Source organism: Mustela erminea, chromosome 4 (genome assembly GCF_009829155.1).
Source record: "Mustela erminea isolate mMusErm1 chromosome 4, mMusErm1.Pri, whole genome shotgun sequence".
Taxonomy (NCBI): domain Eukaryota; kingdom Metazoa; phylum Chordata; class Mammalia; order Carnivora; family Mustelidae; genus Mustela; species Mustela erminea.
The window spans coordinates 2,159,759-2,176,744 of NC_045617.1; the positions used below are offsets into that span (position 1 = coordinate 2,159,759).

Below are 16,986 nucleotides of genomic sequence, written 5' to 3' on the forward strand. Positions count from 1 at the left end.
TTTCTCCGTAGAAGAAAAGCCTTTTCCTCTTTGATTCTGAGCCACTCACAGGTCTTATGGCCTCGGGGACCCCCACTGCCTTTGTCCCTACCTGACAAAAGTCCTTCTGAATAAAAGTCCCTCCACACCAAGAGGTGCTGCTCTTGGACAGAGCTTAAGATGTCCATCGACGCAGCGAGCCTGTCGCCTCTGCTGTGCGAGAGGAACACCTTAACTCCCTCGCTGCCCCTGCGCTGCGGCGGGCGGACGGTCGGGGGAGGGAGCTCCTCCTTGTCCTTCCTCCCTCCCTTACCTCAACCCCCCCTTCACCACCTCCCCCAACCTCCGAGGTTCTGCTTCTTGCTGTGGGTGGAAGCGGCTGGAAGGGGCCTTCTATGGCCCCAAAGGCCTTACAGAGGAAGACACCGGCCCCCTGGGGAATTGGGGACGTGCACATCCTGTGCTCTCTGCTGAGTCCCACAAACATCCCCTGTGATGGTCTCCTTGGGCGGGCAGGTGGGGAAGTGAGCCTTCCTGGGGCAATTATAGCCCTCGACTCGGTCTGCCTTAAAAAAAAGGAAAAAAGACAGAAAAACAGGTCTGATTTCGCTAAGAAACACCAACCCCAAAACAAAAACCCGGGAAGGGGCAGGTTGAGGAAAGGGCCATCCTGTCGCCTCTCGGAGAAGCCGGGGAGCGGGGTCGTCACGGCTCTCCTGTCGCCGCCGGCGCTGGCCGCGCTCCGGCACTCCCGTCGGGCCTGGAGCTCGCGATGATCTTTGCCCCAATATCCGCTCAGTTCTGTCGGCAAATCCAGACCAGACACCGTCCTTAGGAAGCTCAGAGCCATTGTGTGCTCATCTCTCTCGAAACAGGTCTGCGTGGAACCCCCCGAGCACTCAGCCTGAGGCGACCATCCTCCCACTTAAGCAGGCACCGCTCACTTCACAGACACCCAGAGCCGCGTGAGCCTCGGGCGACCCCCGCCGCGGCGACCCATCCACAAGCGCGATCTCCCCGGCTGGAGCCCGGCCGCACGGGCGGAGCGCTCAGCCCGACGCTGGCTGCGGTTCTAGATGATTGCGCATCCGGGAGGAACCGCTTCGCAGCGTGGGGTGCGTCGGGGGTGCTGCACCGGCCCGAGCTTTCCAGAGGCTCCTGGTTCTAAGCGCTGGTCCCGCCCAGGGCCGGGCAGGAGCCCTTTCGGCCGCGGACACTCGGGAGCACAGCACGCAGGGGAGGCTGTGGCCACGGACACGCGTCCGGGAATGCACCCCGGCTCCCGCAAGAGGGAAAAGGTGAAAAGGAAAAACAGGTACTTGGGAAATGTGTTTCACTATGAATAAACAATTTCTTAAATTGAAAACATTACAAAATCCTAAAAAATGTCCATGATTTCAAGCAACAATTGTGTAAAGAAAGTTTTTCAGTCAAGTGGATGTCCTCACAGTCTGCCTTGAGCTGTTTCCTTAAGGGAAGACAAAGGACTCAATCAGCTTTACAGATCCTTCCAACCAGAGGCCTGACGCCCAGACCATCAGGGTTGGCCCCGGGCCTGAGGCTGCAACGCGGACGCCCCTTCTGCCGCCCCGTCGGCCCTGGGCCGCTGCTCTAACAACTCCGCCAGCCGCCTGACGGGTAGGAGAGAGGAGAAGTCGTGATCTGGGATTTCTGAGGCTGCACACGGGGCCTCCTGGGACGCATGCTTCCTTCTGGAACCCAGCGGAAACCGCACAAGGAGAGGCTGGGTGTAGGCGGTCTGGCAGAGAGCTGCCACGGGGACCCCTGCCGCCAGCCAGGCCAGTGGGACACCAGGCAGCCCACTAGAGCCTTCGGGTGACTCTGGTACCAGCCGCCCTCTGACTGAAACTGCTCCAGAAGCACTCGGCTGGGCCCGGTCAACCCCCAGAGCCACAAGAGATAATAGTAATAATAACGACAACAACAATAATAATCATCATTGTTTTGAGCCGCAACTACAGGTGGTTCGTCAGCAAAGAGACAACAGGAACTGTTCTCTACTCTCACGGCGCGCGCGAGACCTCCCCGACACCGCAAAGGTGCAAGAAAAAGGTCTCAAAATCAAAATAAAACATACATTTTTTAGGAATGACGGCAGGGAGGGAGGGAATAAAAGGAAGGAGGGGGAGGGGGAGGGGAAGAGAGAAAGGTGGGAAGCAGAGAGGCGGGGACGGAGGCGGGCGGACAGACAAACCGCGGTTCCCGAGAAAGGCAGCGGTTAGCACAGGTGCGGGAAGCGGGGCCAGGGAGAGCGAGGGAGGAGGAATCCAAAACCGCGGCGTTGGTGGGAAGGCGGGAGCGGGCGACACCGGAAATCGGATCTCAGACTCCGCAGCGGCGTGGGTCCATGCCACGCTGTTCGGATCTACCTCTCTTCTTCCATATAAAATTAAGAAAATGCTACTCAGCAAATTATATCAGCAAACTTCCCAGTTAGGATAAAAGTGCATTTTACAGGGGGCATTACCAACTTGGCTGACATCTCAAATTTTAGAATTTACGAAGATTTCAAGCTGTATAGGCTTCGTGTTCACTACCTGCTCTAGCTCTGGGCCTGCAGAGTTTTGACTCTACGTCCTAAATTATCTGGTCTGAAAATTGGACTCATAAAAACCACTCCAACCTCATCTGCCTCCTATAAGTTCATATTTTTAGATAACTACCACAGGCATGATACTATGTACAGATACGTGGTTCAATTTATTTCCTGACTTTAAGAAACTTACACCGCTGGAAAACAGAGAAAAGTCCCTGGTGTTAACTACACTGCCGTGTTGGCAAGACTGAGCGTGCTTCATCATTGAGAAGACAGTGTTGAGAGGTGGAGCCTTCCGAGGAGGGAAAGAGTGTGTGCTTCTAGCCACTGCACCGGTCCGAGCAGTCTTTGTGAAAAAGGAGGGGCTGGCGCTCAGCCACGGAGGAGGGGCTATGGAGACGAACAGCGCCCGCGCAGGAAGCACAGACACGAACTGGCACGGGAGAAGCGACAGAGGGCTGGGGCAGCAGGGAGCTTTGCAAGTCGTGGAATGATGGGGAGCACGTTCAGAGAACCGACTGGAGAAGAAGAACTGCCTCCATGACGAGGGAGTCATGGAGGGGGGGAGCGGTCGCTGGCGGTCTAAAGGCCAGCGGCCAGGTGCTTTGGGCTCATACCTTGACATTTCCCTGATTCGGTGTCATCAACCCTCACAACAAGGTAGTGTTGATGTTGTCAAACTGAAACTCCGAGAAATAAAGCAACTTCCTCAAATGTATACGCTTAGTAAGTTGAAGTGCTAAGACTCAAGGTCATGTCCTCTGATCCCAAAGTTCACGCATGTTTGGGGGATATTGTGAAAGATCAGTAAGAAACAAGACAGAGAAGGAGTTAAAATGATGCCAATTTCTCCATCTCAGCAGGACAGGCAGAACTGGGAAGAACTGGGAACTTACTTCCAAGTTTCTAACATATTCCTGTGGCGACATTCCAGAGACGTGTGTGAGGGGAAGGAAATCGGTTTCACGTCCGGCACAGAATGTGCGGGAATGAAGGTCTGTGTAACTGGTCATTACTGGCGTGAATTTAGATCCGTCTCAGTCCCACGTTAGTTGTTTTTCAAGTCAGTCTCCGGGGTCTGTCTCCTCATCGAGAAGATAAAGAGTGAAGATTTCTGAAGGATGAAAGTGAGTGAGCGCGGAGGGGCCGTGCCCGGGGCGCCCCAGCTGCAGCGCCGCCCGCCGTTCTGCACAGGAGCTTGTGACTGAGCCCAGAGGTGTGGACAGCAGGCTGGGAGCGTGTGCTTATGCTTAGGAGCCGAAGGACAAATTGAAGCGAGGCAAAAAGACCAGAAAGAAGTGGCCAGAGGAATTAACCCAGTGTTCCTGGGCGCCTGGATGACAGTCGGTTAAGCGTCCAACTCGTGATTTCAGTCCTGATCTCAGGGTCCTGGGATAGAGCCCTGCTCTCGCTCTCTCTCTCCCTCTCAAATTAATAAGTAAATCTAAAAAAAAAAAAAAATTCACAGCAGATCCTGGGGCAGGCGAGGCAGGAAGTGCCGAGGAAGGAAAGTGAGGACTGAAACCTGACGGTGCGACCTCCCGAGCCCGCAGCACCCTTTGCCAGCGACTCTCGGTGCGCGCGGCCGCGGGAGGCCGGCCCCAGGGCTTTCGGAGGACGCTGCTGGGGGGCGGAGGCCGCAGCCGTGGCCCGTGTGTTGCCAACAGGTCCGCCAAGAGACTCAGAGAAAGAGTGAAGCCCCAGAGAGCAGCCGACACGGGTGAAAGTTTCATGCCTCGGGGGTGCCTGGGGGCGCAGTCGGCGGAGCCTCGGATTCTTGGTTTCAGGTCAGGTCGTGATCTCAGGGTCGTGGGATCGAGCCCCGCAACGGCCTTAGCACGGAGTCCGCTTGGGATTCCTCTTCCTCTGCCCCTCCCCCGCTGCTCTTCCTCTCTCTCAAATAAATCTCTTAAAATGCTTCATGCTTCACCCTAGGGGTCATCAGGCAGCACCTCTGACCCTCACACGGGACCCCCGGGACCCAGTCCTGGGTTCCGCGGCAGGGCTGGAGGTAGACACTGCCCTCTGCCCAGTCCCCCTCCCAAGCACCCAAAGCTCCAGGCCTCTGACTCCACCCTCACACACAGCCGCCGGTGCAGAGGACATAGATCCTGGCCTGCCTGAGCCAGCCGGGGACCCCTGAGCCCACAGGGACGGGGCTCAGCCTTTCACACCAGCATGACCTCCCTGTCTTCCTTATGGGGCTGTCGGGCTCAGGATGGCCAACCACGCTGGCTGGCCAAGGCAGGTGGGTGGAAATTTCAGTGCTGAGGGCAGCACAGTCCTTGTCACCCAGGTCCTCGTCACTCAAGTGTCACTGAAGTCCTGGCAGCAAGGATCGGGACCGACGAGCCCTTCTGGCACAGTTAGTGGGGCTGGGTGCCTCCTTCCCAAGCAGGACGGGCCTGAAAGCAGGACACTGAGAAAGGAGGGAGGCTTGTTGGACCAGGGGCCCGGGGCCCGGGGCAGGGGCTGCCCCCCACAGGACCAGCGCTCGCTGGCCTCACTCTCGGGAGTAGCAAACAGACACTTGGGCCAAAAGATAGGAAGAGGAGGAGTCCCGAGGAAACCAGGCTGCCCGCGCGAGGGGTCCGCGAGAGCTAGGGACGGGAAGGTGACCCGGAAAGAGCTCCTACGCGTCCAGCCTCCCTCGTGAGGATTTGAAATTGTGTTCCTGACGCTTTGTGCAAGGCGGCTGCCCAGCTCCTCAGCCATGGGGACACACGACCCCTCACGCAGGACGTTCTAGACATATCTCGTGCCTGGCACAGCCGCTGTTTCAGGGATGAGCTCACCTGAACCAACATCATCCTTATTCAGCGCCGGGATCTCTGGAATGGGGGCAGAGAGAGGCTCCAAAGCGTCGAGTCGGCCTCGCAACAGCAGCCGCGTCTACGACACTTTGTTCGAGGTCCTAAACTTAAAGTTCTACCTCTGACCACAATGTTCTAGACACAGAAAGTGTGAAAAATGATGAGTTTTTATAAGTAAAAGTGAGAAACTGTGAAAAAACTCTGATCAGAATGTCGGCTGGGAGTACATTCAAATGAGCGCGCGGGCTGCCCGGGGTTACAGAGAAGGACGCGGGCTTTCCGCACGTTCAACAATGAGAGACATTGTTTGCATAATGAAACAATTTCTAAGAACAGGGAAATCACTATTACAGCAACTATTACACATATCACTGCTGGAAAAAATCCCACCTTCGAGAGATCGCTCCTGACCACCTTCCCTGTCCGAGTGTTCCTGTAATGGCAATTTCTCTGTCGGTTTCCAGAACAGGAACGTGCTATTTAGTTTCAAATGAGATGCAGGAAAGGTGTGGGATGTTGGACACTGGCCGGGCTCAGCACAGGAAAGCAGAGAACACGGTATTTTTGACCGAACAAGACAGTCAATAAATAGCTCTTAGAAGCTCTGAAACTAACTTCCAATGGGACTGGTCTCTGAGACTCAAAAATATCACAAAACTTGGGGGACCTGGGTGGCTCATTCAGTTAAGTGTCTGCCTTCAGCTCAGGTCACGGTCCTAGGGTCCTGGGACCTAAGCTCTCTGCTCAGAGGGGAATCTGCTTGTCCCTCTGCCTGCTGCTCCCCCTCCTTATGCTCTCACTCTCTCTCTGACAAATAAATAAATAAAATATTAAAAAAAAAAAACAACAACACAAAACTCTGGGTTTCACCAGATTACAGAACGAGGATGACAGAAGGGCCACCTTAGCCCCTGTCCCAGCAGATCGGGAGCTCAAAGGACACCATGGCCTTGCATCCGACCTCGAGAGTCACCCATGTGTCTGGAGAGGCGGTCGGGTGCCCCGGTGTCAGCCACAGCTTCTGAAGGGCATGGGGGAGGGGAGAAGCGAATCATTGCACCTGGGGTCACTAGATCGGAAAAAGCTCAAACTGACAAAAAAACCAAAGAAGACTGACTTAATTTATCGTGTTTTCACTTAATGAGACACACAGAACAGTGGGTAGTGGCTTAATAAAACATGTTTATCTCCCAGCAAGAAATCTGGGAGAGAAAACGGGGGCCTCCGAGCAAATGATTCTGATATTACATAAACCCACAGTAGTCTCAAGGCGCCTCCCTTGAGCCGGTAAAGACAGCGGCGCCTCAGTTCCTCACCGGCTCGCCGTGCATGACAGGGGAGGGCGCCCAGCACAGGGCTGGGAACCCCCCAATGCACTGTGCTCCCCGGTGACCCAGATTCAAGACCTGCAGTGTCACTCTAAAGGGAACAGCCACGCGGATTGATGCCGGCGCTACAGAAATGAGAAAGGGTAACGTCAAGAGGGACCGTCACAGGCTGCTCCCCACGACCCCCCACAAACCCACCCGCCACACATCCACCTACACACACCCTGTGCACACGCGCGCGTGCACACACAACACAACACGCTCCCCACGGGTGAGGCTCGTCTCTCTGCCTGTGGATCTCCGGGGCTGAAAATGCAGCTTCTGACCCGGAAAGCTGGCTGGGGCCTGGGGTCCTGCGAACACCGCGCTCGAGCAGGAGGAGTCTCGGGGCCTCCGTTAAGAGCTCGGAACCTGAGGTTCACGAATCTCACCGTCCGCTCGCCCCTGGAACTTCGGGGGTGGGGGTGCACTGAGCCCCCCACCCCGGGGCTGGGAGCAGCGCGGAGGGCTTCCGACCTGGGACCCCAACGCAGGAGAAGGGTGCTGAGTCGGGGTCCCAGAGGCCGCGCCCACCCCGCCCCCAGGACACCCCACACCCACACGCGGGCGAGCCGGCTCAGAGTAGTCGGGACCCCTTCCTGGAGGAGGTCCTACCGCACCCAGGGCCACCGTCGTGGTGCCGCGGGCTGCTCCTGGGTGGCCGCACCCCCTCGCAGCCTCCGCGTGTCACCTGGTCTTCGCCTCTCTCCCCTCCCCTGCCTGCCCTGCCTTCCACACCCGCGGGTCTCTTTCTCCCCACTGCGAGCCGCAGGCTCTGCTTCCAAACAATGTCTGGAAGGTAGAAAGGAATGTATTTCTTTCCGAAACACTCAGTCGCCCCAGGGATGGAATCCTTTTCAGATGGTGAAACCCGGGCGCGGCCATCACGGCCCCTGAGGATGGGTCGGGGACACCAGAGCAGCCGCCGGTGCCCGCTCTGCCCACTCTTGCTCTTGGAAACATGCCCTGTGTTACCTGTCAACTAAGGCTGATTGTGTGCAGACCCGTATTTTAAGATTGGGGACCTGATCCATGAGTTTCCTGCTCAAACAGGTCTTCCGGGCCCATCGCCGACGTCCGGCCCCAGCCCGTGCCCTTCGTAGCCCCCACAGCCTTTCCCCGCTGCGGCCACGCCCCACACTGCACCCGGAGATGGCTCAAACACTCGCCACCCTTTGCTTGTCTACACTGAATGACCCCAGGGTGAGCATATCAAGCTGGTTTGGGAATTCTCCATCCCAGCTTGCGCTGGAAGCCAGCCCAGCAGCCCGCTGCTCCCAGCCTCTGACCCCAGCAGGTGACCTTTCCTCTTCCAATAAGCTCTGCGCTGGGAAACCCAGTCGCCAGCCTCTCGGAACTGCACCCAAAGTAAGAGCCAGTACCTCCGAGTGTGCACCCGAGGGTCTCCCCGGGGAGAAACACTCACAAGGTTCAGGCTATGGGCTTTGTGGTGCTTACTTCGGCTGCCGTCTCTTTGGGGTTCACTTCCTCTTTCTCAGTTTGTCTTAGAGAGTCTGTTATTAGATTAGAGACCTCCGGATAGAGGAAGGCTCGTAAGGGTTAAAACACTTAATAAGAGAAAACAGAACGCACGATTAAAGCAGACGTCCCCCTATTGTCATCTAAATACAATTACAGTATTTTTTAAATGACATCAGTGCAGGAACCCACAACACCGTGAAACCCATTGCCACGCGTTTATCACTTTCCCCTGGAAGACGATGTCATCACAAGAACACCTTCCCACGAGTCAGAGTCGGGTGCGTTCTCTTGAACCAGACCCAGGGGTGCACACGTGTGGATGCCTGCTCACACCCAGCCTCGCCCCCTCTGCGGACCGGGCCCCAGGCTCGCCGGCCCCTCCTCCCGCCAGCAGCCCGGCTGGCCTGGCTCTCTCCTCTGTCTGCACGGGACTGTCCCGCCCCGTCCCCTGCCTTCCCTGCCCTTCCACGGCAGTCCGCCCCCACAGCCTCACACCTGCTCCGCACACCGTCCGGGTGCAGAAGCACCGGCACACTGTCCTGGAACACAGCCCAGGGCCCACAGCGCGCACTGAGCCAGGGAGACTGTGTTGGGCTTGGGTTTACAGAATCCGCATCTCTCCCTCACGGCTATGGCTCATACGGCCGACTGCTCTCAAAACGGGGTTCCTTGCCAGTGCGACAGGCTTTCAAGGTACAAGCCCCCAGCCTCAGGTCCCAAGCAACTGAAGGTCATATTTAACATCTTCATGAGATAGAGAGAGCACAGACTCCGGAATCGAACAAATCCGGACTCAAATCTCTTGGCCCCACACCAATCCTGCGTGCCTGTCCTGAGTCACACCTGCCCCTGGGACAGTCATCAGGACTCCCTAAAATAAATGTAAAGTCTCTAGAACAGCGTGAAGCTCCTAACAGGCCCAATACACGTCCGCTTGCTTCTCTGTCCCCAAGCCACGACCAAAGTTGCTCGAATAAGCGATCGGTCAAGGTCCGACTCAATGAAGCCGGCGCTGCAATGTTTGCTTTTGCCTTCAAAGCCTGAAACAGTTACGAAGACGGCGCAAACGCAGTGTTTTCTGAATTCCAAAACAAAACAAAAACTCACCAAGGACAAGTAGCTTTTTGTTCCGCAAATGAGCAGCCACTGAACTTTCCCCTTAAACTTCAGATTTCTTAAATCTGTAGATCTCTCCCCCCGGGTGGAAGCGGCCCAGGCCTTCTCGGTGCGGCGTGAGACAGCGGGCGGGCGTCGCCGCTCCAGGGTCCCCCCGCGGTGGACGGCCCAATGCTCACAGCTCGGCCACCTTCTGAGCCACTGCTCTCGCTCTGTGCCCACGGGCCGGGCGGTGGGGTGAACTCCCTCACCACAGCGTTGACTCCGCCGGCACGTACTTCAGATCGTGTAAAGGTAACAAGGGAGGTGTAGGAAGGAAGACAAGTGTATGCAAGTAGGTCACTCGATCATTTCGATTTTACCTACAAATTCTTTTTGTTTCAGAATTATTAGTCTGGGGACTATTTTTTTTGTATTCTTGGAAATTCCAAATTAATTAGAATGATTATAAAGTTCTCTGAAAATCTCCATTCAATACCAAATGAACTTTATCATCGACTACCCATGTTTCTATTCTTAAGAGAATAAAAAGCCTGAAAAAAATATGACTAATGCTTTTATGGTAAAAATATAATGACTAGAGAACCAGCGTGTCACAAATCCTGCAGGCCTGTGGCCATCTCCGAGAGCAGGCATAACCCAATTTCAAAGGAGAAATCCCAGCCCATTGTCTCACTGACCCTTTTCTGCAGCATGTGGCCATCACACCGTGACTTGACCTATTTAGGAAGAGCAGAAACAGGCTTCATAGCCCCAGAGCAACTGCCAAAATTCAGTTTGGGAAAAGCCTTCTGGTTTGAGGGATGACCTGAAATACGTTCTCCACCTATCTAAAATAAATATTATTCAAGCCATAAATACCTCGAGAAAGGTCCCAAAGCGGCCCTTGATCTAAAACACCAGACTCCGTTGGACAAAAGGGAAACTATACATCTGCTCTGTCCGAACCTCTCCTTCTCACGTGCTCGTAAATGGTGCTGTGCAAGTTAATTGGCCTCTGTGTAGTAGAAATTAGAAGGTATTTTTCACATTTATTACTTCGTTTAATCCTGACAAACAAGTTGGGTGAAGTATTTCACCAACAGAAACATTTCACAGACGGAAGGAGACGAGCACATAGGAATGTCAGTGATTCGCCCCAACGTACATCCATCAGGAATCGTGGCTTCCGCAAGTCAAGACTTGGGTCCTCTAAGTCCTCCTCACGCCACAGCTCAATGTCTTTGCTCCCTCAGCAAACACTGAGCAGCCACTCTGGGGGCTTTTCCAGGCCAAAGGGTTGCAGCGGTGAATAAAGCAGACAAAACCCTTGACCTCGTGGGGCTCACATTCCAGTCATGGGAGCTGCACAGTAGATAAGATACATAAAAAGGTGCTTAGTCTGTTAGATGGTGACAAGCGCTGCGGAGGGTCAGATGGGGGTCGCTGTGCCTGCTGTACGTGGAGTCACAGGGCAGGATTCCCGGATATGGCAACACTCGAGTAGAGCCTGGAGGAGGGGTGGGCCTGAGCCGTGCGTTTACCTGGGGAGGAGCGAGTCAGGATGAAGGAACTTCGAGGAGGTGTGATGGGCGCGGCCGCCGTGAGCCAGGAGAGGGCACTGGACGTTGAAGCCAAACAGGTAAGGAGGTGATAGGTTCCCTATGATGGAGCCTTGGAGCCCACGGTGGTGACTTTACCTTCCTGCCAGCGTGAGGTGGGAGGCTGGTGGAAGGTTCTGGGTGTCACCTAATCTACAATGTAAGGAGATTACTCCGGGAAAACGTCAAAAATGGATTAGGGAGGCCGAGGTGCAGTGAGGACCCTGGCCCCCGTAACAGACAGTGGGCTCATTTCGAAGACAATGCCAGCAGGATCTGCTGACAGATACAGTGATTTGCTGGATTTGCCGCATCTACTGGTTTGAAAGAAAAGACAGCACAAGGGTGACTCCAAGGTGTTTGCCTGCAACGTTGGAGACAGGGAGCTCATGGCGCAGCAGGAAACACCAAGGCAAAGGCAGGGTGGGGGTGAGGAGAAGACCAGGAGGTTGGTTAGGGACTTGGGAAGCTGGATAAGAAGTAGACGAGCCCAGGGCGATGTCCAGTACGTGGACGTCTATTTTCCCACGGAGGTCAGACAGAGTCCTGGCTGGAGGCTCATCCCTTATGTGGTCACCAAGGGAGTGGGCGCAGGTGACGAGACAAGGGGCCCAGGTTCTGAGATCTGGAGGCCAAGTGCAAGTGTGTTTCAAGAAGGAGCAGATGGTCCACCATGTCAGTGCTGCTGGCAGATCCAGAACTGAAAAAAGGGGCCAGTAGACCAATTAGCAGCATGCAAATCATTGCAGCCTTGCCACGGCTGCGCTGAGTGGTGTAGAGGAAAAAACCCCGTCTGCGGGAGAGTTAAAGATAGGGGAGAAGATGAACATTTATCTCAGGGAATTTGCTGAGATATTATTAGAGTCAAAGATATTTTGTTAAGATGCAGGGATTAAGGGTCAGGTTTGCCTATGGATGGGAATGGCCCGTAAAGAAGAAAACGTTGACCGTGTAAGAGGGTGGGAGAAGGCCTTGCTCTCCGTCCGTGGTGCCGTCGACCAAGGGGGCTGAGCAAGCGGGGGGAGGGGCCGGGCGGGGAAGGAGCGGGGCTGCTCTCTCCCCCGTGGGCGACAAGGCAGCGTCTGTGGGCGCAGGGGCTGGGGGTGGGGGTGGGGAGGTGCTTATGCAGGCTCCTTTCTGATGGTTCCTCTGTTCTCAGTGAACAGGAAACCACGTCATCCCCTGAGCGTAAAGATGGAGACCGAGGTGTCCGGTCTTAACCGGAGAAATAGGAAGGAGGAAGCTGTTTGGAGGAAAAGACAGAGGATTCCCTCCCGCCGGGCACAATCGGCGAGCGGCCACTACCACCGTTTGCCCTCTTTTTCTAGATATATCCCGCCCCTTCTGTCGGCACAAGAACAGTGTAGGAGGAGACCTTAATTCAAGCGGAGCTGTGGTTTAGCCAACTGAGTAAGACAGAGAATGTGCCAGTGTTCCACACCTTCCGCCTACTCTACCCAGAACACTCTACCCAGAGCACTCCAGGGATGGCCCAAGGACAGCGCCCCCCAGAACACTCCAGGGATGGCCCAAGAACAGAGCGCCCCCCAGAACACTCTGGGGATGGCCCAAGGACAGAGCGCCCCCCAGAACACTCCGGGGATGGCCCAAGGACAGAGTGCCCCCCAGAACACTCCGGGGATGGCCCAAGGACAGAGCGCCCTCCAGAACACTCCGGGGATGGCCCAAGGACAGACCGCCCCCCAGAACACTCCGGGGATGGCCCAAGGACAGACCGCCCCCCAGAACACTCCGGGGATGGCCCAAGGACAGAGCGCCCTCCAGAACACTCCGGGGATGGCCCAAGGACAGACCGCCCCCCAGAACACTCCGGGGATGGCCCAAGGACAGACCGCCCCCCAGAACACTCCGGGGATGGCCCAAGGACAGACCGCCCCCCAGAACACTCCGGGGATGGCCCAAAGGTAGGCTAGTTGAAAAAAAGAAAGAAGGAAGGCAAGTAATGGTCACCTGCAGCTTCAGACAGGGCCATCTCCGACACTGCCACCAAAGACTGCATCTTGACTGGGTGTAACTGTCCTCCTTGACGTCAACTACCGAAGTCTGCAGACTGTGCATGGTTTAGGGGAGTCCAGGCTCCTCTAAAAGGCCATGATGGGGGAGCCTGGGCAGGGCATTTGGTTCGGTATCTGACTGTTGGTGTCAGCTCCGGTCATGGTCTCGGGCGTGAGATGGGGCCCGGCATTGGGCTCCCCACTCAGCACGGAGTCTGCTGGAGACTCCCTCTCGCCTCTGCTCCTGCTCTCTCTCTCAGATACATAAATAAGTGTCCAAAGAAGATCTACGGTGGTCTTTTACACCAAACACGTTTAAATTTTGTGTACTTCTTTCTTAGTTTTGGCCCAGCTAGTTCTCGGGAGAGTTGATTATTGAATTCTACTATCAGCTACAGAACCAACGCTTTTTTTTTTTTTTTTTTTAACCCTAGCTTACTTTCTTAGGCATCTGATACATTCTAACGCTCTGATACTTAGCAAGCAAACCTGTGTGTAGAGTAGTCATGATAATAGTAATTACAGCGTTAGGCTGTTCACTGCAGATGTATTTCAGCAAGGTCAAAAAAAAAAAAAAGAAAAAAGAAAAAAAAAGCTACTTAAGCAAAAGTCGCTGCCTAAAATTGCCGGCTCATTCTTAGTAGAGCATAAGCGATCTTAAGGTTGCCTACCTGTATTGATCCGGAAAGCCTGCTAATGGGTACTCTTAGACATCAAATGTAGATCCAGAGACTTACCTGGGCTGGGGTCTGGGAGACATTATTCTGATAAAGTACCATGAATTGGGGGGCAGAAATTTCCGATATTGGATTTTAGGTTCTTCTGGCCTTTTCTGTGATGTAGCCAGCACTCTAACATCCCCAAACATCAGGGAAAACCTTGGGGCCTGTATGAGGCACGTATCAGAAGTGCTCCATGGGAATGGAGAAGAGAAATGGCCTTTAGAATTCAGCACTGAGACTGAAGTCATTATGGTGGGGGCCGAGAGCACTGTTAGAAATGTGGGAGGTCACAAAGCAAGGGCACACCCAGGGTGTGGCCGCTCCCAGCATCCCCCAGACCTTCTGCCGTGGCCTGGTGCACCCGAGCCCACGTGCTGCACCTGAGCATGCACTCGGGAGGTGATTCTGAGTTCCTTCCCTGGGACGACCCACTTGACTTTTTACCACTTGGAATAATGGCATTATCTGAACCCCAGAAACAGACACAACTAGGCCTACCTCACACCCAAGCCCGGCTTCTAGCAAAAACCCCAAACCGAGAACTTACAAACTTGTCAACATGGCCCTGAGATAAACTTGTTTCTATTGTTTGAATACTTACACTGCTTTTCAATACGTACAAAAAAAGATGTACGGTTAAACATTTTGTGTTGGTTTGTTGAAATACACACTTGTAAGGACGCCAGATGGGACCAGGGCAGAGTGAGCCACCAAGCCACCGGGCTGTCCACTTCCGTAGCATCTCTGGGGACCCCCACTGCCCACAGCATTCAGACACTCTGGCTTCTGCCTCCTCCAGCCAAACAGAGCAATGTCGCGGGACTCCATTACCTTTAAATAAGAACCGTTCGTGGCAGATAACACTTGCATTGAAGGAGATGTGCTCCCGCGTGCACGAGGGAGTTGGAGAGGCTGTGTGGGCTTGAATAATGAAGGTTAACCCTTCCCATGCTCGCGGTCACGGCCTCCCTCCGTGTGCATTAAGATCTCATTATTTAGGGGCGCCTGGGGGGCTCAGTGGGTTAAAGCCTCTGCCTTCGGCTCAGGTCATGATCTCAGGGTCCTGGGATCGATCCCCGCATCGGGCTCTCTGCTCAGCGGGGAGCCTGCTTCCCTCTCTCTCTCTGCCTGCCTTTCTGCCTGCTTGTGATCTCTGTCTGTCAAATAAATAAATAAAATCTTTAAGAAAAAAAGAAAAGATCTCATTATGTAGAACGGTTGTCTGCCGGCACCTGTTATTACGTATCGGATTGACATGACCATTAACTAAAAGCAAACCTTCAATGATCAGAACAAAAAGCCTCAACCTTTCATCTGCCCCTTTTCCCTCCCACACTCTCCTAAGGCAAGGGACCAACGTGAAGTCTAAGTTAAATTCCGAACGAGCCGGGCAAGGCCACTAGACTCCCCAGCATCACCTTCATGCCTCCCAAGGTTGAATTTCTAACCATGTCGCCTGAGGGCGTTCCGTTTTTCGGGGTGTCACCCGTTGACGGTAGCACCTGGGAACCAGCACGGGGTCAGATGAAACAGAAAGTTAATTCGTGGAAGTAAATGGAAACGTAATTGTGAAACAGAGCAGGTCCCCAAACGTCTGAAGCCACGAGGACAATCGTGACGAAAATAAAATGCTGCCTCCACGGTCTGCACTTTCCGACCACCGAACACACTTCCCTCCTGACTTACTCCCCGTGAAACAACGTCTCCCAAACCCACCTTCAAGCTCTCGCTTTTGCTAAGACTCCATCTTCCTCAGCAGCCTCTCGTCTTACAGCTCTCATCGGGCAGAACACGCAGAGGAAACTGCGGCTGGTGTGCATTTCGCAGTCTTACACAGAAGCGGTGAGGATTGATCCGAAACACGGCGCGGGCACCGATACGGCTCCGCAGTCCGCACAGGCCGTCCCGTTCTCCTCACGTCGTCCCTCCAAAGCCATTCAGGAAGGGCCAGGGCACACTCACGTGGGATGCTTTGTTCTCAAGGGATCTTTCAAAATCAGGCTTCCCAGGTCTCATGACCTTGACCCCTGGCACTTCAGACTGGAGGACGTTGCTCAGTTTGGGCTTGTGCAGGGTTTCCTTGTCACTAGATGTGGGACGCGCCGTCCCGGCAGAAACATCACAGGAGTTAGGCTGTGCTCTTGGCACGGGGTCCTAGCCGGTGCTGCGCGGCTGGGACTGGGCGCGGCTGGGATTTGCGGGGCTGGGACTGTCCGGGCTCAGGGTGACCGCAATGGCGAGATGAAGGGCGTCTGGCAGACTCGGGCACTCTCGGGTCACTCTTTCCCACTTTGGAATGAGGAAGTCCGTGAAGAAGAGAAGCGGCAAGCTCTGTAAGCGGCCCCTCCGCATCCACCTTGCGGCCACCGGGGGCAGCGCGCCTGGGCCTTTCCTCGATCGCTTCCTTGGAGCGTCCAGCGGGGACTCTGCGTCCTCCCGTCTTTCCAAGTCCAGATGCTGCCACTTTGCTAACGACTCCCCCTCGTCCCTGGTCATTGATGTCAGTGCAGGCTCCCGGGGTCCTGTTTGACTCGGTGGGTTATTGACGACCCACTGTTGTTTAATTGTTATCAGTATCGTCACTATGCTGACGTGCAGGCAGTCCGGATTTGACCCGTAGGGGCCCCTCGAGCTGGCCACCGAGCCTGCTCCACACCACGTCACTGTCGGAGCGTCCTGCTTCCTGCTCTCAGCCCGTGTGCCCTGCCCCAGCCCTGGAAGCTGCCCTTCCTCCAAGCCTGGCTCCATTCCACGGAGAAGGGGATGCAGAAACAGGTCCCTGGGCTCTAGATGTTCTTGGCTGTGGAGCTGTCTGCTCCCAGATCCTCTGGGTGGAAAAGCTGGGGATGCATTTATGTCCGCACACACACAAACACACACTCACACGTGAGTGCACACACACACATTTACCTCTCTTCTTGTATCTGCATCTGCCCACATACAGTGAAACCAGGCCTCCCCACAAATATCTCCAATTTTAACTCAGCGCTGTAGGATCCAATCCAGTCTTCTCTCTTTCCATACTGATAACTTCCTTCTCACCATGAGAAACATGGCTTCTAAAGTCGTCGGGATATTTACCTATTTGATCAATCCTCCCTCTGTCAATCAAGTCTCTGGTCACCACAGCTGCCATCTGGAGTAGCTGCCCTCTGCCCTTGTTTGGTTCTGATAACCCACCCTGCTTGCCATCCATACCCCCACATAAATAACCTCTCCAATCCACATGTATTCTGGACCAGGCGTCCACACCTGCACCAGGTGCCCACAGCCACAGCCCCCCATGCACCTGAGTGTTAACTTCCACGTGAGTAACTGTAAGCCAGCCTGCTGCTCATTGTTGCACAGGATGTAC

General features: G+C 54.8%; 1 protein-coding gene across 5 annotated transcripts in view; it reads right to left on the minus strand.

Moving 5' to 3' along the window:
- The window catches only part of CCR6 (C-C motif chemokine receptor 6), a 25,915-nt gene extending 16,313 nt beyond the window's left edge, over positions 1-9,602 (minus strand). For 2 of the 5 annotated variants that reach the window (XM_032338492.1, XM_032338491.1), the window contains exons 1-2: positions 293-393; positions 92-209 (exon numbers count right to left, since the gene is read on the minus strand). Coding sequence is in view for 1 of the 5 variants with exons in the window: in XM_032338489.1 (XP_032194380.1) it covers positions 92-167 (76 nt within the window). In the remaining 4 variants the exon portion in view is untranslated. Of the gene's footprint in view, positions 1-91; positions 210-292; positions 394-9,305 lie in introns of those variants that run through there. The other 3 variants (XM_032338489.1, XM_032338495.1, XM_032338498.1) reach the window with 2 other exon arrangements.
- Positions 9,603-16,986: the final 7,384 nt, after the last annotated feature.